This window comes from Rhamphochromis longiceps, linkage group LG16 (genome assembly GCF_057381845.1).
Source record: "Rhamphochromis longiceps isolate RC_006_pf linkage group LG16, R_longiceps_female_GT1.1, whole genome shotgun sequence".
In the NCBI taxonomy this organism is placed as follows: domain Eukaryota; kingdom Metazoa; phylum Chordata; class Actinopteri; order Cichliformes; family Cichlidae; genus Rhamphochromis; species Rhamphochromis longiceps.
Window position 1 is genome coordinate 25,954,959 of NC_140572.1, and position 24,720 is coordinate 25,979,678.

Here is a 24,720-nt window from a genome sequence, read left to right on the forward strand (position 1 = left end):
AATATATTTGAATGATGCGGTTAGCGCCCAGTTAGCTCCTAGCATTTCTCAACAGCTTCTCAAAAATTGGTGGTCTTAACTTTCTTTTGCCTTGTAATTACAATATCGATAAAATCCCTTTAAAACTATCCAACTTTCATAAACAAATGCTTCTTTCCTGGTCATTGATTTATAAACACAATTTTTCTCCACATAGATACTATATTTGGAACAATAGAGACATTTTATACAAACATAAATCTGTGTTTTTAAGTAATTGGTTTGATAATGGGATTCATCGTGTTGCACAACTTATAAATCCAGCTGGAGGTTTACTCTCTTACTCAGAATTTTTGAATACATATGGTCTTCCTGTTCCACCAAAGGAATATGCCATAGTGTTTGATGCTATCCCTGCTGGGGTCTTAATGTTGTTTAGAAATCTTGTTGTTAGTGATTTGACCCCTTTACCACTGGATCCTGCTGTTACTTATGTCGGTCAGGTGTGTTTCCCTTCTGTAAGGAGGAAAAACAACCGTGAAATACGAACTCCGTTTCAAAAAGACAGAACTTGTGTCCCAACGGCCGTCGCCTACTGGAATAACTTATACCAGGACTTGGAATGGGAGAAGATTTGGACCTTACCGTCGAAATTTCTATTAAATAACAAAGTAAAGGAAATATCTTTTAAAGTTATTCATCGTTTTTACCCAACTAGGTCTTTTCTTGTACGTTATAAAAAGGACATTGATGTTAACTGTACATTTTGTAGTTGTGTGAAGGAAGATATTTCTCATTTATTTTGGTCATGCTTATACACGAATCTTTTCTGGCAAGAATTTTGTGTTTTTGTTGTTTCCTTTATCCTTTCTGAGTTCTCTCTTTGTTATGAGAAAATATTGTTTGGTTTCTTTAAGTACCCCATGCACAGGGCAAACGAATTTTATTTGATTAACTTATTGATATTATTGGCCAAATTTCATATACATAAGTCGAAATTTTCTAACGCAAAACCATCCTTTCGGTGCTTTTTAAATGAAACCAAACAATATGTTAAAACCATACAACATTCTCAAAATCAAAAAGCTGTCAAAACCATAAACCTATGTTCCCTGTTCAATATCATGTGATTCTATAATAGACTGTGTCTATTTTGCTTTTTTATACAAACCCCCTGACATTGTGTTTGCTATTTTGTATTTGTATATCTGTATTTTGTGCTTTTTCAATTAAAAAAATAAAAATAAAAATAAAAAAAGGATGGATTCCCAGAACACCTCTCGTGCTTCCGCCATGACTTCATTTGTGGGTGTGGTCTGCTATTTTTCTTTGCTTTCGCTTTACGTTGGATTAGACAGAGTGCGTTGCGCAGTTTTTGTAAAAGGACAGAATCAGGAATTACTTATATGGTATTGCTTGTTAAGCGGATCCTCGCTGGTTTCGTTTTAAGTTGGGGAGTATTTGGTAAATCCCCTTCCTCGCGTTTTTAGGCGGTGCGTCATTCTATAGTTTTCCTTCTTCTGCTTTGCTACGTGTTTGTTGCAGGACTCTTTTCGGTAAGGTCTCTCTATAATTTAATAACTATCCATTAGCAATGACTTATTATATTTTCACGACTTTTTGTGGATCTTAACATTGTGATTATTGTGACCCACAGGCTTTGACTATAATTCTTTATTAAGGGCTCATCTCCTCTTAAAGTTTTACCAAAGTCCACATGGCTGTTCCGGATCAATTTCAGCTACTTGCTATAAATGAAATCGCGGAAGCTCTCAGCAGCAATGAACGCAGTAGGCTCTTCTATTTATGTGAAAGCTTGGACACGGACCACAGTGTGGCTTGTATGAAGGAGATGCTCAGATCAAAAGTGACGCAGCATCAAAACGCTCACCTGTTTCTGGCAGAGCTCATGTGGCGTTTGGGGCGTTTGGATATCCTAAGGAAGGTGTGTAAAGTCAACAGGGATGACTTGGAGAGGACCAGACAAATGGTCCCACGTTTCAGGTAAGACATCCTTTAAGATGAGCTGATGAATTGTAAAGATTTGAAGAATCGAAGTTAACAGTGTTTGTTCCACTTACTGCAGAGTATTGATGACAGAACTAAGTGAGGAGCTGGACACTGAAGATTTGGACAGTATTAAATTCCTGTTAAGCTGCAAATTATCTCGTGAAAAGCTTGAGAAGACAAAGGTAAAAACAACAACAAAAACCCCAAATGAATGAGACATGATCTTGTTTTCACTCATTTTCAAATTTATGTGGGTGGGGATTTATTACTAACAGCATTAACATGGTAATTTTAATGTAATTTAAATTATTATTAACATGGTGCAGTCAACGATGGGACCCCCCCCCCCCCCCCCCAAAAAAAAAAAAAAAAAAAAAAATTAAGTAATTAATTAATTTAAAAAAAACAAAAACATTTTAGACATTTTTGCCATTTCTTTTGTGTTACAGAGTTTTCTGGATATCATTGTTGAACTTGAAAAGCTGGATTCAGTCTCTCCAGAAAGACTTGACTTCGTAGAGGACTGCTTGACAAACATTGGCAGGATCGATCTAGTCAAAAAACTGACCACTTACAAGAATTCAGGTCAGTCTGTGTTTCCCTTTTCGCTTTATATACCGAAGGGCTTGAAATAGCATCGCCACGAGAAAGGTTTGTAACAGTTATGCAGTGAGAAGTGGGAAACACTTCCCTACTAGTTACACAGAACTGGGTTAAGTTTTATGTTCCTCATCAGTATAGCATACCCGAAACTATCGATACTCACAATCACTCATAATTAATTCAAATATCTATTTCAGTATTTCAGAAACTGCTGATCTACTTGGATTTTCCCACGCCACCATCTCTAGGGTTTACAGAAAACGAAACAAAAACAAGAACTTATCCAGTGGGCAAAAATGCCATGTTGATCTCAGAGGTCAGAGGACAAGGGTCAGACTGCTTCAAGCTGATAGGAAGGCAACAGTAACCCAAATAACTACTCGTTACAACCAAGGTACCCAGATGAGCTCTGATTGCGCAACATGTTGAAGCTTGAAGGAGATGGGCAACAGCAGCAGAACACCACACCAGGTGATTTCCATGGGTTCGCCAAAATTGGACGACAGACGATCAGAAAAATGTGGTCTGGTCTGCCGAGTTTCACTTTCTGATGGTTCAGATGGTAGGGTCAAAATTTGGCTTAAATAATAAAAAAGCATGGATTTGGATCAATTGTGCTTTGCATTAATGGTTCGTGCTGTTGTTGGTGGTGGTGTAATGGTGTGGGAGATATTTTATTGGCACCACAGCCTACCTGAGTATTGTTGCGGATCATGTCCATCCCTTTATGACCACAGTGTGCCCATCTTCTGATGGCTGCTTCCAACAGGATAACGCGCCACACGACAAATCTCGCATCGTCTCATACTGGTTTCTTGAACATGACGATGAGTTCACTGCAATCAAATGGCCCCCACAGTCACCAGATCTCAGTCTGATAGAGCACCTCTGGGATGTGGTTGAACGGGAGATTTTCCACATTGATGCTTAGCAGCAAAGTGTGACGCTATCACGTTGTCATGGACCAAAATCTCTGAGGAATGTTTTTCCTTCACCTTGTTGAATCTATGCCAATGAGAAGAATGGAGGCAGTTCTGAAAGCAAAAAGGCATCCTACCCAGTATTAGCAAGATGTACCTAATGATGTGGCTGGTGAGTGTAGTAAGCAAAGAATAGGAAGTTTATTACATTTTCCTCACCAAAAACTCAGTATTAAGGGTAAACACCTTTTTTTAGTTTGTGACGACCTGTTCTGAATGTAGCCTTCCTTTGGCCCTTGTTCACCTGGGACTGGAACCCTTGACCCAAAACTGGATAAACAGCTAATAACATGAATGGATGGATGGACTTTTTTTGTGACTGTGCTCTGTTATAATGTTCAACAACTTTGACGCAAAAGTTAAAAGATTATGATCATGAAAAAATGACATCCAAATGCATTTCAGTTTTATTTAACCCCTGCAACCACAGCAGTAGGGTAGATTCAATTTTCAGTACTAATTTAATGCTGTTTATTTAACGTGTTGGCTTGTTTCAAATGTAATAGGATAATTTTTCTTTAAACAGCGACAACAATAGAACAGCAAACACAGAGACATTATGTATGTATATATGCCTGTCTTTTACAGCTGGGGCACCTGAACAGCAGCGAAATTTGTCTCTGCAGCAACCCCGTAGAATTTCTGTGAGTGAGACACTTTGCAGATGTTAGTTCACATTTCCCATAATGTTTTCTCCACTAAAACCATAAAAATATCTCCTCTTTTGTTTCCTCTACAGCATGTTACACAAGAGCGCCGCATTGGTAAGTCTAGCAAAATACCACAGATGTGTAGCCTAAGACTATATTTTTAATCAAAATACCTTTTCATCCCCATGAGACTGATATCTAGTCTCACAGGGGCTTTACAGCTGGAAACCCCCTGTTGGCCCTGGTGTTTACTTTCTTCTTCTGTTAACCATATCACTCTTTGTTTGCAGTAGGAGTGAGCCCACGATCAGGTGCCTGCCTAGAGCCGAGCTCTGAGGTGAGGATTCCCCTCCTTCTCTGAGTATTTTGATTATATTTTCAAGTGTTGAATGACTCAGTTGCATTTACGACATTTCCCCACAATCTCATTTGAATTTCAGAGTCAGCCAGATTGCTATAAATTTAACACTAATCCCAGAGGACACTGTGTGATCATAGACTGCGTGGGTAATGATGGAGGTGAGACACAAAGCACTTTGTACTTTTCTACTTAAACGGAAGTACCAAAATCACAGTGTAGAAATCCTTAATTAGAGGTATAGTCGTGCATTTATAATCCTGCTGGGGGAGAAAAATAAAAGGATGATCACCACATGCTGTAGTAGGTTTTAAAGCTGATGCATCATTGTGTACGCCGGATAAACCTACAGTTATACGCTTATCTGTATTCGATGTATTATTGGGTAGTTTCCAAACGAGGGACCAGCCCCATCCTAGAAAAATTCTTAATGGGAGAAGAACAAGAAAACTATTGTGCTACTCAGATTTGTATTTCTTTGGGAATTTCTTTTATGTCTGCAGCTTTCGTGAAAAGGAAAGCTCATTTTACTTATTTGTGGTTTATTAACAGTTGTCAAAATGTAGCTATTTTAGAAGGCAGGGGAAATTCAAAGGCTGTGAGCTTCTGAAAGAAAGAGCAATGTGTTGTATTTTATAAGCCTAACGTGTGTTTTATTGTAGCAGTATAATTATAAAAAGTCTGTTGTAACTACAGCTGAAACATAAATTTAGTGTAATTCAAAAACAAACAGTGTAGCACAGTAGCTCAAATTTAATTAAAAGTGCCTTACAGCTGCATATAACTGCGTAACAGGTTTTTACGTAGCAAGTTTTTGCTGTTAAAATGTGCATTTTAATCATTGTATTAAGATCATAAATGTTCACCTACCCTTTCAGTAGTTTTGGTTGCCACTGATCTGTGTTTTAAAAATGTAAAGCTACATTTGTCTTTTTAAATTATTGTCAAGGTGATGCTTAAATTCTCGTTTCATCTTTGCTCACTCCTTCAGAAAAATTGGAACAAACATTTAAGGCGCTTCGCTTCAGCGTGAATCTCCACCAGTATCTGAGTTCTGATGAGGTGTTTTCAGCTCTCGAAAATATTCTCGATAAGATGGAGAAACTCAGAAATGATAGCTTTGTGTGCTGCATCATTAGCCGTGGCACAGAAAGTCAACTTTTGGGCACAGATTCGACTGGCAATGGATTTTCTATCAACGAGGTCAGGCGTCTTTTCAATGCTAACAGATGCCCGTTGTTGGCGGGCAAGCCCAAACTTTTCTTCATCCAGAGATACAACGTACCTAAGTTGTCCCTGCGCCCCAGGATGAACCCGGACGATGGGCACCTCGAGACAGATGGCTGTGATGGGGCTGTCACAGCAGCTATTCCTATGGATGCAGATGTGTTCTGGAGTCACTGCTGGACAGATGAGTGTCAGCTGGAAGAAGAGGAACATAGCTCTGTGTATGTGAAGGCTCTGACAAATGCTTTAAACAAAGCCCAAAACAGGTATAAACACTATTTAACTTTACCTCATCATCATGGAAGTTTTCTTATAAGTTTCTTATAAGCTAAACTGTTATTTGTTTGTGCTCTTACAGGAAAATTAAGATTGATGATATTCAAATGGAGGTGAACAACGTCATCTTTGAACACAGCAGAAGTAATCCTCAAGCCAGCTACCACCTTGATGTAAAACACACCCTGAGGAGAGATCTGTACTTACAATAAAGAATTTATTTACTTTTTATTTGCTAAACACCGTGAAGTATCTGGCACCAGTACTGGTGTTACAGATAGGCCTTAGAGTCACTGTGCCTCCTCAGCTGAATTGTGCTGATACCCTTATGTAACTAGATGTTAAATTCAGTTAGTGTGGGGATGAAAAAGTTAAACAGCCACACTGATAATTAGTTAAGGCAGCTCGAACTCAAGTTAATTATTTGCTTAGCAGTAACTTAGTGCTTTTGCAGCACTGAGGCCACCGACTTTGGAGCGGAGGCACCTGTTCAGGTCCTGTTTCCTTGTGATAAAAAAAATAGGACATTCATCAGCTTGCGCAGCTAAACTATACTTGTGGACTTCTTAATCTTTGAATGCAGGTGTCTCCATCCCAATGCCCCGGGTCTCCATAATCATGCACCTAGCCGTGAAGTCTGCCCTTACAAACATTTGTGGAAAAAATGGGCCATTCTAAAGAGCTCAATGGTACGATTGGAAATGAAATTTTTAGGGACCAAAGCAGCTAAGCCATGCAGCGGCTGATCGGCTAAAGTCGTAGAGTGCAGTCGGGCTGAGGTATATAGTGCGTTAGAGTCACTACCACACTGCTGACTCATTAACTGCAGAGCTCATCGGGGATTAACTTCACAAACATAGCAGACATAGTTTGCTTTGAGAACACAATCAATTACACATAAATGACAGCATGAAGGCTTCTCTGTCTTTTTATTTCTGTTTTTCGCTTTATTTTATTTCATTTTTTTATGTAGCAAATGAGTCAAATGGCCCTCAATCAAGTTTGTTGCCCTTCCAGTTGTATACTACGGCTGACTGTCAGACACACAAGTATTGATGCAGCTCAGAACTTGCTCAAGAAGAACGTTTTTTATTGCGTATATAGTGACACCTAATGGTCATATGTAGTCATGACATGTTATAGTTGGAGGTAAAAACTGAAAACTTTAAATGTGTATTTATTGTTATTATTAACTTTAATTTTCACCCAGCGTGTTGGTGCATGTTTAATAATATATGTTGTGTTTCAACAGATTTATAATTTTAGCAGATAAATCAACTACAACAGTTCCCAACGTTAACTCCACAGGCAGCAACATTTTAAAACGTAAAGGTTTACCAAACAGGACGCCCAGTCATCTGGACTGTGATGAAAGTTACAGTGTATGGGGGGAAAGCAAAAAAAAGTAGGCTTAAATCTTAAAGATGACTTGCAATATTTATTTATACTCCACACTGTACATTTGTGCATTTGTAACATTTTTTTTTGTCTTGTTGAAAACAATCTGAGCTAATTTGTACTTTAAATTATTATTTTTAAAATGTATGCAGAAACCTTGAAAATTTCTCTTAATGAAGGAAACACTATCATGCTTTTTTAAGTACTTATATATATTTATGTATATGTAAATAGAATTCCTTCTAATTCATGTTGTAATTTAACCCACTACTGTAGTTTGTTTTTGTCACCATGTAAGTACATTACAGTTTTTCGTTTGTTTTAAAATATGTATCTATGTTAGTGTGCTGCAGTGCAATTGGAAGGATGCTAACATAGTTGATACAAATTTAACATTTCATACAAAGATTTTTGTATGAATTGAAATGTTAAATTTGACATCCATAAGCTATTTTTTGCCTTTAATAAAAGTTAATTGTGTTGTATTTAATATTGCATCTGAAAAAACATGTTTGCATAGTCTATATGTGTTTTTTACTTTTATTTTTAACATTTTCTATCATATTATGACATGTTGTATTACAAAAAGGTTAAAAGAAAAATTAAAATAATGACTGGTACAATGGTTAGATTTGAGCATCACTTGACCTTTTAGAAGTTCAACTCACCGAGGCCATGTAGTATTTTATTTCCCAAGAAACTCTGGAATCACAGAAAAGCAGTGACATCACATGTTATGTAAATGTAAATGCCCATGCCTCCACTTTGAACAAAGAGTTCTGCAAATAAAATAAATAGTCTACAAATCCAACCTTAAAGACCCCTCATTACGCTTTTTAAAGATTCTGCGCACAATTGCCATCAAGGTGAAATTAACGCGTAATTATTTTTCTCTTTATGACATATGTTGACCTCTTTTTCACAGACACTGTGGTACTGTCCACTTTAGAACCTGCTGGGAGCATCAAAGTTGGATCCACTGGTCTCAGTAACGCTGACAGGCACTTCTGCAAGAAAATCACAAACCATGTGCAGCTGCACACTGCAGATTCTGTCTTCCAATATCAGTTATGCTACATGTAAAAAATGAAAGTATACATAAATATAATGAAATATGCTGTGGTTCTGTAAAGGCGAAGTACAGCAGTACGAAGTGAAGCTCTGGAAGCAGGACTAGGTTTGATGATGCTGACCTCTCCAGGCTTCCAGCCTTGAGTGCTGCCATATGAACTTTATTTACTGGAATAGTATGAAAAACGCTATGAAGCAATGATGAAACATTTTCTAGTTTAACAAACTATTTTTTAAAAATTAATTAAATATACTTTGAATGTCTATATGTGAATGTACAGAGGTATTTGAAGGTAAATGTACATATATGCACACAGGCACACAGAGAGAAAGACTACATACATAAATATTGTAGTATAAATATAAAACAATGGAACACAGATTATGTAGGTCTGTGAGTGTAATGGTGTCTGTGGCTGTGGTACAGGTATGTTTAACTGTATATCTTTGTTGTATGCATATGAATGTGCAGGCATGAATGCACCTGTATGCGTATAGAAGCCATTGGCTGGCCATTTAAAAATGAGAGGAATGTTGCTGTCATAAGAAAGGAAGGAGAGATAAGATCATATAAGGTTATACTTCTTCCTGCTTCCTTTAGAGCCTAAAATGTCAGTTGGTTATACACAGACGAATAATATACAGTGTGTTTTGTTTTATTAAATGTCCACATCTATCTATATGTTACCTTATAATGCTTTATATGCCTTATAATATAATGCTTCTATAGCTGAAAGCCCACTTGAACCGCCAGTGATTTATTTCAAGAATTCCACTCCAGCTTCCACTTTTAGCTCAGTGCATTTCTAAGTGTAACATTTACATTTCTTTCAGCGCTTGAACTTTAATCTTTAAGCGCAGACACTTAAATCAAAACTTCAGCTCCCTTCAGCACGTGTTCCACCTCTTCACAAAGCTTCATCAAAATTAGCTGTTTTTTTGTTTGTTTTTTTATGTATGAAAAGAAAGACAACGTACGGAAATGAAACACAGTACAAAAGAAATCCAGTAAAGGTAAAGGTCATAATGTGTGCCACGAAACCGCTGGGTGACAGCAGGAGGCAGGCGAGCTGTACGCGGAGGAGCAGGCGGCGCACAAACATGCACCGTGCAAGCGCACGAGTGGGGGCCTCGTGAACGCGCACGGTTGGGGCTGCTGTTGCTATGATGCAATGGCGACTGCGCCGTGGGAAGCGAGCGAGGAGTTGAATGAGTTCCCTCCACAGTTGAGGGCAGGCAGCCGCCGACAGTGCCGAGGAGGGACAGACTAGAGGCTGGGAGACGCTGGCAAGGCCCTGTCCCAACACCCTACATGGAAACACGGATCCAGGTGTGTCTGCTAGCCCCGCAGCTAGCCGTGTCATGACGTTTGGAGACATTTCTCACACATCTGTGCGACGTTGCAGCCACACGGGAGAGGAGGCACCAACACCCTATTTGCTCTGAGCCTGAACCAAGTGAGGTGAGGAGGGGCTGTTGTTGTTTCATTGATAATCTTCTGGGCTTGGTCGCATTGTCCTCTCCTCACCGGGCACCAGTGGATCCGTTCGTCCTTCGTGCTGGACCACCATGGCTGAGAGGAGCTCCACCGGGCTGCTGACGATGATGTTAGAGCCCACGCCGGCTCTCGCTATGACCCTGCCTGCTGAGGTCCGGGAGAAGCTGGCGGAGCTGGAACTGGAGCTGTCGGAGGGTAAGTTGCCAACAACATGTACACAAACTAGCACAGCGAGTGGCCCGGAGCGCGCTTTACGCATTATCCACGCGTGTGACAGCAATCAGAACCACCGCCCTTTTATCTGGGTTTTGTACTCGTGTTTGAAAATATGCCAGCATCACCAGAAAAAAACAATCCAAGGAATCTTGCATCAAACTGAACTTCTGCCTTAGTTTGGCTGGTGACTACAGCTCAGGGACGGGTCACATTAAACCAGACCAGACAGCGTTTTGTTTCCCTAATAATGAAGGCAGTGCCGAAGTTTTTAAATACCACACAGTTACGACTCCAAGTATTTGATCGGGTGGCTCTGTCCTAACAGATGCACCGACACACCCATGATACTGATATGTGAGAGCATAACACCAAAGGGTCTGAGGAAAGATTTGAAAAGGTGTAGAAAAAGTAAGTTACAAAGTCAGAGGCCTCACTTAACACCCTGACCCTAACAAGCTGGCCAATTTATTCAAATATGTGCCAATAAGTGTAATGAAGGGGAAAAGTAAGCATGTGGGTGATTTTGTTTTGTGGATATTGCTCCTTGTTCATTTGCTTGTTTGTTTTATTACTGTGCTTAAGTCGCACTTGTAGGCGTGTCTTCTGTTTGACGCTATATTAGTTCTTAATTATAAACCCAAGCAAAGAAAAAGTTAGAACAAGCTGAAATCTCATCATTTGCTCAATTATTTTGGTTTTATATTTTACTTTTAGGTGATTTTTTTTTTTATGAATCTTTTTTGTTTTTTAATCTTTTAGACCAATCATGATGGTTTTCGGTCTTTGTTGGTTGCTTGCAAATACTTATAAAAGTTAAGGTTTCTGCAGCACAGACTGTAACAGTTATAATAGTCTCCAATAAGAAGGTAGTAATGAGTTTTTATTGGCGGTTATATCCATAAAAATTTAATTTCACTACTAGTGAAGCGAGTTAAAGAAATTTTAAATGTTGCAGCTTGAAATTCGCTTGATATTTTCTGTAAACAGCTCCTAAACTTCCTCATATTTGGTGATCATTACACTGAAGCATTGGCACGTAGCTCGGCACAGAGTAAATAAAGATGGGCTTATATTCATGTGCAGTGCTTTTGATGAAAAAGACTCTTGTTCTCACCAACAGTTTCCATTGTTTCCTGTTAATTCAATGAGACTCATTGTTGAACTCCACTTCTTTATTTCTCACGTGGCGAAATTAGCCGAGCTGCAGCAAAGTCTGACTAATTAATGACCTACTTCAAGTCTGATTAGATTTGGAATTTGACCCCAGGGTGGGACCTCTTTTCCCATCAACTCTGGAGAAGATGTTAACTCTATAAACTTGAAAAAAAAAATGGCGTGAAGTAAAAGAAAACCCACTGATCAGAAAGTCAAAAGTCAAAATCTGGACTGAGTCTTCTCTTCCTGTGTGTCGTGCAGCAGCATCACGCCGGGTTCAGGAGTACACCCGAGGTGCATGCTTTGATAAGCACATTAACTGCGACCCAAACCCTCTAATGGGATAGACATGTTTTCAGGAGCAGCCACCAAACTAATCTATATCTGTCCAGTTTCCTCTTCCTGCTCTCCAAATGTCACATCCTGCCATGTTGAAGCTCTGATAGCTCTATCTCCTCTAGCTTCTCTTCCACTGATACACGCTGTTGTCTCTCCTGCTCCCCCCACCCGCTCGGTCTCACTTTCTCTCCTCACCTCTGTATTTTCTCTATTTTCTCTCACATCAAAGAAAAGGGAATGTCATTTATTTTCCCCTTCTCTCTGCATATCCCTGTGTGCTGCTGTGAACTTTTCACCTTGTGATGTTGCTCCTCAGTCACCTCCCCTCTGCCATCCTGGCCCAGGGCTCAGTAAATGACTCATTTTATGAGAAGTAGATGAGAACTTGAGAGTCGCACAGGTTTTCTATCCTGTTCATTGAGCTCTTCTCTCTGGGACTTCACATGAGGCACGTCTATGTCTGTTGGCGAGACGCATCTTGATGTTTTTTTTTTTTTTTTTTTACCATGCACGAGAGTGCCAACAGTTGTGTGTGTCCTTGTGAGGGAGAGGGAGCACTAGCATTGTATAATTCATGAAGCTGAATAGATGCGTCATGTATGTTTTCTTAAGCAGTTTGTCTGCAGCTAGCTGTTTGGATAGCATGAGATGATATTCCAGTGTCAGCATCTTAGGCCTGCTGATGTGTGAAATAAACAATCTGTGCACTCTGATTGAGCTTATAATAAAAACTGTTTTCTCCAGAGATGCATTGATTCTCGTATTTTCAAATCTTGTATTTGGATCACAGTGAGTACGTGTTCAGAAATGCTTGATTTCACTCTGCTGGTGTCCTCAGCCGATTTTGTTTTTCATGGAAAATGTCGCCTAAGTAACTCTTTCTCTGTCCCTTTAATATTGCGAATATGCAGCGTACTTCAGCGATGTTTCCTTATTCAAAAGGCCCATATATTTTAATAATTGGAAAATGCTCTGCAGTGCAGACTTGAGGCTTCTCCGCTGGAGCAGGATAAGTGAACACACTGACTTACTTAAACTCTGGATAAAATGTGAAAGTGGTTTAAAGTCAGTAAAAGTGCGATTCTTAGCATTCCTCCATGAAATTCATGACTAAACCAGTGACATTCAAAGCTTAAAGCATCTCCAGCAATATAGCTACTGGTAGCCAGATGTTGGTGCTTTAAAGCCAGATCCATTCTGGTTGCTGCTATTTCTGCTCTTTCTCTCATGTAGACCTCAGACAGATACACGGGAGTCACATCTGGATATTTTCCACAGTTGTTCTATCCCAAGTGTGGCAACAGCAGGGAATAGTCTGATCTTGACGTGTTTTTGAGGGAGCTGCCCGGTTAGAGTGCAGGGGAGGCATCATACACGGCGCCCACACGGTTGCTGTCTATATAACAGAACGCTTACCCCTTCCTTTCTCATGTGGGCTCTTTTGCCTATCACAGAATTCGTAGCAGCGAGAGAAGTTCAGCTAATGTGTTCTCTGAAAAGTTCAGGCTTCATTGCGTGTGTGAAAACGGCTCTACAGAGATAAGTGTGGTGTCATCAGACTTTCCAACTTTCATCAAACTTGCAGTACGAAGCTGATTGAGAAACTGTGTTTTGTTTTCGGCCTTCAGTCTTTATGTAGGCTGGCTTTGTGAGACACGTAGCTTTTTCAAAAGTGCTGCTTCTCCTCCCACCAAATTCTACACATCATTAAAACGGACCTGTGTTGTTTCTCTGCTGACCTGGATGCAGATCAGTGGCCAAGAGATGGGGCTTAAAGGAGGGCAAGAAGACGAATGATCCCCATTATCTCCTGCAGGGAGGAAAGAGGGAGAAAGACGTGTCTGCTGAGTAATTCATAGGGTCACTCTATCATTCCCTGCTTTTCTGCCCTCCTCCTCTCTTTGCTCTCTAAACCCTCTGATTACGAAGTCTTTTTTAGTCCAGTGCTTGCTGGTGTTTGCTGGGAAACTGCCAAACTCTTGGTTGGTCATTGTGCTTTCCTTGCCTGCTCCCTTTCAGTAAACATTTACAGACGTGCGTGGCAAGTTTTGCTGGTAGTTTAAATGTCGTCTCGCTTCTTTTATAAGTGTTTAGACTCATTGAAACCTTTGTAGAAGTTTTGAGGTGTTTGGAAGATCCAGCAGCACAAGTGTGGCTAATGCTTTCTGCAAACACAATTTTAAAAAAGTGCTTATCACAGTTCAGCAAGCCATGGTTTTCTTTTAATTTGTTCTACTTTTTTTACCTATATTCTAGTTTCAGTCGCTGTCCTGACCCAATTACCCCTGAAGATCATTAAAGATTAACGATTTATCCAGTCATTTAGATAAGAGGAAACTTTAGTCTCGCAGGTAAAGAGGTGATCAGGCACTGCCCTGTCAAGTAGTAAAGAAGTAATGAGATGGTGACGATTAAGCTCACACTTGCCTGTCAACCAATGGCACAAGCAAAGGCTTGCTGGTGTAATGACGAGTTGTTTGCATCTAATCGCTGCTAATGGATAAAAACCTTTACTTTGTCACCATTCCCTCCCTCAAAATATGCCTTAATGAAAGGCTGCACAATTAATCAATTTCAATTTTGCATCTCTACAGTCTCATTTTTACCTGACAATTCTGCCACTTGTGCTGCAGAGCGGGGATGCACTGCGTCAAAACAAGCAGCAGTAAATTCTCCCTAAACAGTAATGGCAAGACCGCATTACAGCACTTGACAGAGTGGAAACGGCCAGAGAGGACAGAGACGAAACAAATGTGTCTGCGATGGAGAACAAAACGAGCCACAGAAAGTTGCTGTTGTGAGAGATTTTTCCAATTTCCCAGAGGATTGTAGCCGTCAAAAGCACACATTGTAACTACACTGAGATACATGTTAGAAGGAAACTAGCTGAGAGTTGGTCAGTTGGGACGGGCTCCAGCCTCCGTCTGCAACTCTCACTCGGATAAGTGGTTAAGGAAATGGACGGATGGATTACAGTTATGGCTTCCGGAATTTATGAAACGCAAAAAATGAGATAAAACAATTATTTTCTGCATTTTTTTTTTTTGCAGCGGTTTCATCTTTCTCTAAACACCCCCTCAAACTATCTCCCCTACTGGCTGTGGTAGGTTTAATTTAGCTTGAGACAACGAGACAGGACGAGAAGTCCAGTAAGGAGCAAAATCGCAGTAACCGTGATTCCCAATATGGAGCAAAATAATTGCGACGAGCATTTTTTATTTTTTGCCATAATTGGGCAGCTCTACAGTAGCATACCATGAGGCGTCTGAATCGATCGTGGTCAAAAGCCTGGATACTTGGTGTGGAGAGTGAGTAGCTTTGGTGGCCAGCGCTTTTGTAAAACAGAACCTCTTTGGAAAGTATGAGTGTACAGGAAACCCCTGTGAGCTGGCTCTGAGGTTTTGTTAACGAAAGACCACTCACTGAGGGGTGAGCCCACTTAATTCTCCTGAGTCACGGCTTACTGTGGTCACTTGTGGTCCCGCCGCCCGACTCATGAAGAAAGAAACATGGAGTTCAGCCTATTGTTGAGCAGAACCAAACATCAGATAAATATGGGATCACGCTGTATGCTAAGAGCTTCGAGAACATGTAGGATTTGGGGCGATTAGAGGGCTTTGTACACGGTTCCCAGTTTGCTCTGTAATAGGATCCAAAGGAGAAAAATGTTAAGCTTTGGAGTGATCTAGCAGGTTGCGGTAGCTGCTCCAAAGTCCAGCTCGCGGATGGAGAGGCAGCTTTGCTTTAGCTGTGCCCCTGCTGTGGTGGAGCGTGGAACGTGGTGGGTCATAAATATTTCACGGGTGTGCCTCAGAGCACAGCAGAGCTTCGGATTCTCCCGCTGCTCTTATGTACAGACCCCCCTGCTTATGCCAGTCTGTTTGCTCTCGGCTTGTGTCTCTGAATGCTTTGTCGAGGTGGTCCTTTCTATTTATGGGATGCAAAACCACATAGCTGTGTTTTTCATTTAAACCAGCAATGATCCACAGAAGCAGCTATTGTCATACCAGTCTGCTTTGTTCCTCTCTACTGTAGGTCCTTTTTTTTTTTTTGTTTGTTTTTTTAAATACGTCTCAACATCCTGACTCTTGTCTTTTATGGGAGTTCTGAATATTTAATAGATGTAGTGTGTGAATGTAATATCTAAAATATGACCTTTTCCTCCACTTGTTTTTTCAGCTGTGGATGAGTGTACATTGTTACATTTTCAACAGCTCTGTAATCTTGGTGTCACTCTGTGTTAGAGTTATAATGCTTTCAGTTTCTGTAAGTGCAACTGATGTTTATTAATAACAGTCAGTACAATTTTAATACATGTTAATATTGTGACGTTTTACCATTCTTTTAAATTCCCTGCTGTTTTCTCCGTGGAAGGATTGGGACAGATTTTGTCTTAGATGGATTTTAAAGTTTGTTCTCAGATAACACACAAGTGCTTCTCGCTCTGTCTCTGAACACATTCAGCAAATATCACGGTGAGACATTTGATTCTGGTAATGGATTTAACCATAAAATGACACACACTTACTGGTGCTGTCTCAACAGTGTTTTATTGCTTGTGGTTGAAACTCATAGCAGAAAGTGCTGATTTTGGTCACGCTGTGAAACCCATCTTCTGTATGGAGCTCTCAACATACAGCAGCGTCCAATGCATGTTGCGATTAAGATCAAATGACTGTAGACTTGTTTTAATTAACATAAAACTAAATTGATGAGTGGTTTTTTTTTGTTTTTTTTTTTGCAGTTTTATAGAAACGTTACGCTTAATCAGAGATTAAGTGCCAATCAGCAGCCGAAATGAGAAGCAAATGAGCCCATTTAGTTGTTGCATTGGCACATGGGCACAGTTAAGGCTCATGAAGGTTTAACTGTAGTGTGGCATGCATGTCTGCTTGCTATTGTTGCAACGAATTATGTAAGTGTACTTGTCGTATTCAGCACTCTGGTATGATGAAGCAGTGACCTTGATTATATCTGCAGTGCACTGTGGGTTGTGGATTGTTTAACGTTTTGCATGCATAAGTTATGGGGTGGACTAACACCTATTTTAATCCAAAAATGCTATTTTAAGTATATTTGTAATCATATTTAATTGTATAGGTTTTTCTTTCCCAGTGACAGTGGCAATGCAAAGAATAGTTCTTTCTCCATTCATCCATTCATTTAGAAAGCTCAGATAGCTGACTGGAGGCATTACTAAGATGACTGATGAGCCTTGGTTCCACAAGGACTTTCTAGCATTTCTTGTGGGTATATATCAGATTACGAAGCCAAAAAAAAGTTAATTAAAGAGCCGAAATCATTGGACCTTTGCACTGGTCAGGGCTCATTAATTATTATAAAGTAGAGGCTGTGCTATACTTACATTGGTAAATGCTGGCAGCTCACCTGGCTGCTACTGCATGTGCTGCATACAGTATAATGTATGTTTCCCTGTGTTTTTATGTTAGCTTGAGTGTCCTGCTTTTGTGCTCTCTTGTATATCGCGTCTCTGTGCACTAAGATCATTAGGGGGTTTTGGGGTTTTTTTTTCTGTCTAATTCCACTACCTACATAGCTGTGTGCAATGGTGCCAGCTTCCAGCTATGACACCATCCTGCCTATAGCTTCCACTGAGCTCTGTAGTCTGCTAAGAAGCGCTGCTCACTGTTAAAATACAAATAGATATAAAGGTGTGTTCTTTTTTTTTTTTTTTTTTGCACCTTAAGTTCAGAATGGCTTCCTTTGTTTGATGTGTGGCAGATATTGTGTCTTTGGTGCTATCGGTGACTCAGTGTATGTGTCCTTGCTGCTGAAGAAATGGCATGTGCATAGAAAGCATGGCTGTGCGGCAGGCACTGGTGCCAGGGAGATCTGCTGACCAAACAAGCCGCATGCCTTACTTCAAGGACACGTTGCAATTTTCACGCTCTGTCCACTGGATTCTTCTGCCCCAAAAGGCTTTCGTTATGCCTCAATCAGCTTTCTGGTGTAAATTCTTTCCTGCCAGTTCACCTGTCTGTATGTGGGTGTGCTTGATTCCTGCCAAAGGCACGGCTTCACATTAGGGGTAGAAACCAGCTCAGGACAGAAAGTGGGATAATTGCAGCGTGTTCTCATCGGGTAGCTTTTATCTCCCTAAATGCTGTAAATTAAACCTCCAAAAGATAATGAATTTTCCCTCCACAAGAACACAGTGTCCACAACACTTTTACTGCAGTGTTTTCTAAGTGCAAAGTGAATTGCTTGCAGAGTATTGAAGGGTGTGCAGGCGTGAGGTTAGTGAGCTGTGCCGAAAGCCTTCCCACTGTACAAAGTTATTCAGAGCCCAAGGTGAAATCATCAGTTCATCCACACAGCCTTTCATCACTCTTGCTGTTTTATTTGATCAGAATTCTTCGTGCTTAATATTTGACTTCTGCATTTGCAGCTGAATATATTCACAACACGTTTCCAGACATCAGAGCTGTACTTACCCGTGCACCCTTTCATGCATAGATTCATTGTGTAACATCGGCTGCTTCTGTTAAAATCTTCTGACACAGCGTCAACACCACTACATCTCATCCACTGCACTCATTAATGCCTTTATGAAGATGTAAGCTAATAAGTCGAGTATTTCAGGTGATATTTTATTCACAGGATAATAAGGAGTGGAACTGTCTTGTGTGGAAGCACCTTTTCTTTTGTGATTGTTTTAAGTCAGCCAGTGTTTAAAATTCCACGTTCAAGTAAAATGTGTGATGCTAATTCACTCCAGAGATGCGTCTGGTCAGCGCTGTCGGCACATACCAGCTTCTTTTGAGTCTTTCTGGTCGGGAGCCTGCAGAGCTCAACCTACATAGCATGACGGCACCATGTGGCGTCTGCTGAACCCGGCCAGACGGCGATCAGACGTCAGTAACAGTAAAGAGGAAGGATGATAAGGACCGCATGTGCTGTTGAGAAAATGTCAAATTTTGATTCTGGGGCTGTTTGTTGCAGAGATTGATGCCCAATTAGATTGCGCTGATAATAGTTTGGGATGGATTCCAAAAAAACCCCAACTTTGATGTTGTAATAAAAGCTAATGAGAGCTGTCTGAAAAGTCAAAAAACAAACTCTGATTTTTCTTTTCTCGCTGTTCAGTCAATGTCTAGACCCACTCAGGTGTGATACGCTGATCAAAGACAAACACGGCCCTTTGTAGCTGCATTGTGAGCCTTCCTGGTGAAAAACAAACATACAGAAAATGCCGGGAATGTGCTGTGACCTATCAACTTAACCATGAGGAGAGGGCTTAACAAATCCCCCGACCACTGCTGGAGGGCACAGCTGCATACAGCAAAAGAGAAGGCTAGCATAGCAGGTTGTCCCAGCCTTTTACAAGAACAAGGCTGGTTACCCCCTCGTCTTTTCCTCATTCCCTTAGGTGTCCCTGTGGAATATAAGAGGGAAGTAACACACAAGAAACGAACCAGCTTGTTTCATTTCTTTTTTATTGTTGGGGCTAAAGGCAAGCTTCTTTTTTTTTCTTTTAGGTGTAAAACTTAACTTGGCAGACTCGACTCACATACCAGAAAATGTGTTTTCAGCCTGTTCGCTCCGAACAGGCAGACAGTTTTAGGTGAGCTGTGCTTCTATTTCTCTCCAGAGACTTCTCAGCACGTAACTTTAGCCAGAAAGAAAGCAGGGATGCAAAGCGAAGGCAAGTCAGGACTGCATTTAAAGCTCCTAAGGCATAACCGAGAAAATATGGGGACTCCTTCTGCATTTGATAATTACCGACTAGTGTCTAAAAGCAAAAGGCTGTAAATCATCTCAATAAAATCCAAGTTATTTATTTTTTTATGAGACTTTCTTTTTTTGGCTGAAAGTTGTAATTGCTGCATTTCATCACATGGTATGTAATATCTGCTGCACAGACTCTTAAAAATAAAAACAAACAATACAATTACACTACGGCTGCTGTGGGACATGTTGTTTGAACTTAGCAGCCTGGTGCCGTTATTGAAGGTTTTATCCAACCGTAGGATAAATAATTTAATGAGCACTTGTAGCGTTATGATGTCCACATTTTAATCTGTTGTTTACCATGTTTTCAAGTTGTAGCATGTAAACAGGGACGGGTCTGAAGTATATTCTTTTACGAGCTAGTGCATCTTTAGTTCACTTAAAGCACCTAAAGCAAATTTGGCATTGAAATAAAAGTTTCCCATCCAGTCAGACAGATTCTGTACTGTGACAGTGTGGGGGCACAGCTGAAGTGGCTGTCAAAACGTTAAAAATGTGAGGCAGATATTTGCCAAATGCTGATAACGCCTCTTCAGATAGGACAAGGAAAATCACATGAGATTGTAATAAAAGCCCTGGGGCTACCCGACTCTTTTGTAAAGGAAAACAAAGGCAAACTCAAGGTTTTCACAGGGCTTAGGTGCTGTCAGGATCTTGGGGTTAAAATAATTGAAAATACTTGTCAGTTTTTTTTCCTTTTTTTCACATTTTAATTATTTAAAAAACAATTTTAAAAAGCTCTGACACTTTTTGTGCTTGTGGATAAATTCTGTTAATCTCACAAAATAACATGTTTGAGATTTTCACAGTATTTTTTGTCCTGTCTCCCTCCACTCACCCTGAACTGCAGGAGGTTTCTTCCTGTTAAAATGAGTTTTGGAGAACAAAGAGTTTTTCTTGTAATTTAAAGCTCATTGAGGTGGCCGTTGTTGTGATTTAGTAATATATGAATAAAATTGAACTGAAGATGTAAATATACATCAACGCAACATTTGAACCATCAACCTAACAATTTGTTTTGAGACATGGACAGGTTTCTTCTGGGGTTGCCTGATTGTGTCTGATACCAGACAAGAACTTGCTTCTTCATGCTTTGGTGAATTGCAGGATCGGCCTTCTTAAGGACGTATATGCATCTTTAATGTGGGTTTGGAGGCTGGAGCAAAGCCTGTGACTTCGTTGTCCCTCTGGAGCTGTACTGGGGATACACTTCTGCCATTGGGAAGGGCGTTTCCATGGGGGTTTTGTTTTTGGTTTGCCACATGTTTAACTGTGTCAAAGTAATCTCCATATACCATTATTTTGTAACAGAATAGGTTTTTGTAAAAAAACAAAAAAAAAGTTAAAATAAACCCCAAAAACATCAAATTTGAACCTTAGCGAACCTATAACAAGCTTACAAGTAGTTACAATAGTAACCCATCTACATTACAAGCGTTTAAGATTGACCATATTCCTCTTTCCATATGAACTGGTGACAGACACGAGTCTGAACCAAAGGGAACATTTCTGGATTTATAAATCACAGACCACTAAATACTCCCGTTCCCCACCCGCCCTTTGCTTTTTCTATTTCCTTTTTTTAAAAATAAACCTTATTTGCCTTTGCATTCCTGTTGTCTGTGGCTGCTGCTGCTGTGTGCATGATGAATGTTTTGGGCTTGGTATTGATATTTTCTGGGCTCCTGCATGTGTCCAGGTTTTGAAGATTGGTGGAGCTTCACAGGTGGAATATTCCCCTCTCACTCTAAGTGGAAGCTTTCCACAAGGTCCTTGCTGGAACACCTTTATAAAAGATCCAGTGAACTCTAATAAACCCTATTTCACTGCCTGATAAAGGGTTGTGTGCCGAAACACTTTTTTTAAAGGTTAAACTTGACCATGCTGTGAGAATAAACTTTATTTGAAAAGCAAGTGCCTTGGAGTTCTTTGATGATTTAAGCTTGAAATATCTGTAGTTGTGAAATAGGCTACATTATTTATATGCTGTCTCTGTCTGCTAACGTTGTTGTTTACAGGATTTACTCCCTGCCAGAAAAAACTATGCATCATTTATCTCTTTTTGTTGTCGTTGACACTTACCTTATTGATGGTGTACAACTTGTTATACAAGTCGCCTGCTGTATGAGTTAACTGCACAGAGATATGTTAGATAGTGAGTGTCTATCACATAGCAATCGCACATTCATTAAATCGCTGATTGACAGCTCATTAAAGCCACCTCTTTGTGTATCTATGTGTGTGTCTGCGTTTGTGCACACAAAACATTCGATCTGATATGTCGCTCAAATACCTTTTTACATTGATTCGGCTTATCGTGCTCCACAAAAGCACTAGAAGGTGTTTAAAAAGGTAAGATATTATCCAAGTTGTCTGACTGGTGCTGTAACGCTCTGCTCCCCACAAATAGAAACTTTTAAATCTGGCTTAACTTTCGGTTTTCAAACCTTATTGTCATCGCTTTGGTTATTTTGACCAGTAGAAATGAAAGCCGCAGCCACTAACATACAGCCTAAGTTATAAGAAGCTGAAAGGATAATGATTAGGTAATGACATAATAATAATAATAGTAATAACACTAATCGTGATGTTGCGATGGGTTAAAAAGCAATAGGGACATCTTTCCTGCTGCTGAATTAACTGACACAACCATCTGCTGCAAGCCAAACACGTCTCAGAGAGAGTCCGAGACGATGAGAGTTTTAACTCCACGTTTAAACCTCTAAATATCAGCTTCCTGTGTTAAACACACCTCAGCTTTGAAATAACACAATAAAAGGTTGTGATAGTCAGGAACAAAACCTCTCTCCCGCCTCTTGAAAACTTCTAAAGATGAGCCAGCAAACGGTTTCTTGATCAAAGGGGAGGTGCAGCATCTTACTAAGTCCATGTATGGCATTGTATCAACTGGGCTTATCTATGTAGTAACTGTATGTCTTTGTAACTAAACAGTAGTTTTCCTGTAAATTTGCTGGGCTTTTAAAGTAAAAAAAAAAAAAAAAAAAAGTCAGCTAGGACTTATTATCAAAGGAGGTTGTGTGCAATCTCCATTCCTGATGTATGAATTTGGTCTCATTCTCTGCAAGTTCAAAGTCTAAACTAATCAGTGTGATACTTTCTCTGCCACTAACTGATGTTCTACTGATACTGCGCTCACAGTGGAGCGCGGGGTTGAGGTGTTTTACTCCGAAGAACCTTTCCAAGCTAATGAATACATTTAAATGAGCAGAACTCAGGAAACACTTTGTCCGTACTGAGATCATATCAGTATAGGTGCCAATGTGCGGCGGTGTGGTGTCTGGCTGCTCTCATGAAATCAAACATTTGGTGTTTGGAGTTTTGGCGATTGCCGCCACGCCCTGAAAATATTGAATAACCTCCTCGGTGTTACGTGTGGAATCCCAGGCACTTTGGGGTGAACAATGGCACGGATACAACTTTAAGCTTACTCGTAATCTAATATAACACACACATATACACACACGTCATTGCTCACAACATTCCTGACATAGAGGTCTCAGTCCTCAGCAGACTGTGGGTAATGCTCACGGCTGCCGTCCTATAACATGTTTGTGCGACTCGCCCCGCGATGACAGGTGAAGCTCAGTTGTTACATTTTGATTCTCATATGTCTGGTCACCATTAACGGCGCTCCCTCTGCTTTGTCTGCTTTGACTGTTGGCCAAGAAACTAATTACACAACCCCATATAAGGCACCCCGATTCCCCTCTCTTTTACAGCTGCAGTTTACTTGTCTATTATTGAAATTTTTAGCTGTGTGCTCTCAGATGCTGCACAGATGTCGTGCTTGCTAGACATTACACGTACTTACATCAGTACCTTTTACCCAATCAAGCTTTGTAACGAACATGTTGCTGCATTGCACAGTTTTTTTCTGTAGTTTTTTTTGTGTGCTTTAAAGCTGCTTAAATCCTTGTCTTAACTTCTCTAAGTCATAAGAATCAAACAGGTGTTGGATTAGCTATTTCACATCGTTGGCTTTATTCTGTCTTCCATTAGCAAAGCGAATCTTAAGTCTCCGCTGCCAACAAGTGGCGGATATCTGCTGGCAGGCTCTGCTTGTATGTGAAGCCCCTGACGACACGCTTTGTCTGCAGCCTCCATTTGTGCGGTATGTGAGCGAGTAAGCCATATGACCTGAAAATCAGACAGCTAACCCATGACAGAATTGCTGCTGCTGCTGCTTCCTTGTCCCCTCCTTGTTATCTAATTTGATAAGTCAAACTAAATTTGATTTTACTGCTGTGAGGCTGGGTCTATATTTAGCCAGCGGGACATTAAATCATACTACTCTTGCAACCAGGTGATTTTACTTGATGCAGAAAGAGTATCTATAGTATTTATAGTCAATACGTGAACCTTTATTTAGTTTTCAGTATTTCTTTTAAAAAATGTGGTTTACTCTTACTTAGTTTCCAGAGTGGGTCTTCTGGTTTCAACGTTTTGTTTCGGAACAAAGGGGGAATTTCTGGTGGTTATCAGAGGGAAATTTTAAGAAGTTCAGAATAGGTATTACATTACAAACCCAGCATTTTCTTTGAAGGCAGCTGACTCAGTCATGTAGGCATCACTGTCTCTCTAGTTTTACTTACATTTCACCAGTCTAGTTTTTATTTTTATCCCAGACTGGAAAACAACAACTTCTTCCAAACCTAGTTTTAGTTAACTCGAGACACATTTCTGCACAGCTGCCATCCAAACGGGGGGAATTTACACCACAAAGGTCTGCTTCAGTGGGAAGATGCCAACTATATCGCTGATGAATTATGCAGTTCCTGCTGGTTCTCAACTTGTGCACCTCCTCAAGTTATCCCTTTAACAGTTCCGCTTTTTTATTGTAAATAAAAAAAAAAAAAAGTTTTGCCCCTTTCTGTGTTGTGTACTGTAAGCAGTCATAGAAATTCAGTAATCGTCATACTGACCAAGCTACTGAAAATGTCTGAAAATGTGGAAGAAGTCGCTGAGGGAAGATGATTTCTATTTAAAGGTGACCTTTAATTCCAGACATGCAGTTTGGTCTGGTTTTCTGGCCTTAAATCCACTCCATCCAAGTTGAATCTATAAAGAGAGTTGTATTTTCATGTCTGCGTTCAAACAGTCAACTGGAAAAAAAGAGAAGCGAGGAAAATCACAAGACCTGCATTTACATTTTCCCTATACAGAAAGGACCCAGTGAAAAAGTGCATT

General features: G+C 40.1%; 2 protein-coding genes across 4 annotated transcripts in view; both read left to right on the top strand.

The window, feature by feature from the left end:
• Positions 1-1,299: 1,299 nt before the first annotated feature.
• Positions 1,300-8,294, top strand: LOC146651251 (CASP8 and FADD-like apoptosis regulator). Of its 2 annotated transcripts, none has more exons than XM_085385545.1 (10): positions 1,300-1,535; positions 1,637-1,983; positions 2,066-2,171; positions 2,439-2,574; positions 4,161-4,216; positions 4,312-4,336; positions 4,513-4,559; positions 4,663-4,741; positions 5,572-6,073; positions 6,166-8,294. In XM_085385545.1, exons 2-10 carry the CDS (start codon positions 1,697-1,699, stop codon positions 6,293-6,295), a joined length of 1,368 nt encoding a protein of 455 aa, XP_085241671.1. In that variant the 5' UTR covers positions 1,300-1,535; positions 1,637-1,696; the 3' UTR covers positions 6,296-8,294. The 2 variants fall into 2 exon arrangements, with proteins under 2 accessions (XP_085241671.1, XP_085241672.1); XM_085385546.1 differs by having other exon boundaries at positions 4,516-4,559.
• Positions 8,295-9,674: 1,380 nt separating this feature from the next.
• Positions 9,675-24,720, top strand: part of dip2a (DIP2 acetate--CoA ligase A) — an 88,951-nt gene continuing 73,905 nt past the window's right edge. For both annotated transcript variants that reach the window (XM_085385543.1, XM_085385544.1), the window contains exon 1: positions 9,675-10,245. In XM_085385543.1, coding sequence (XP_085241669.1) covers positions 10,122-10,245 — 124 coding nt within the window. In that variant the 5' untranslated portion in view covers positions 9,675-10,121. The remainder of the gene's footprint in view (positions 10,246-24,720) is intronic.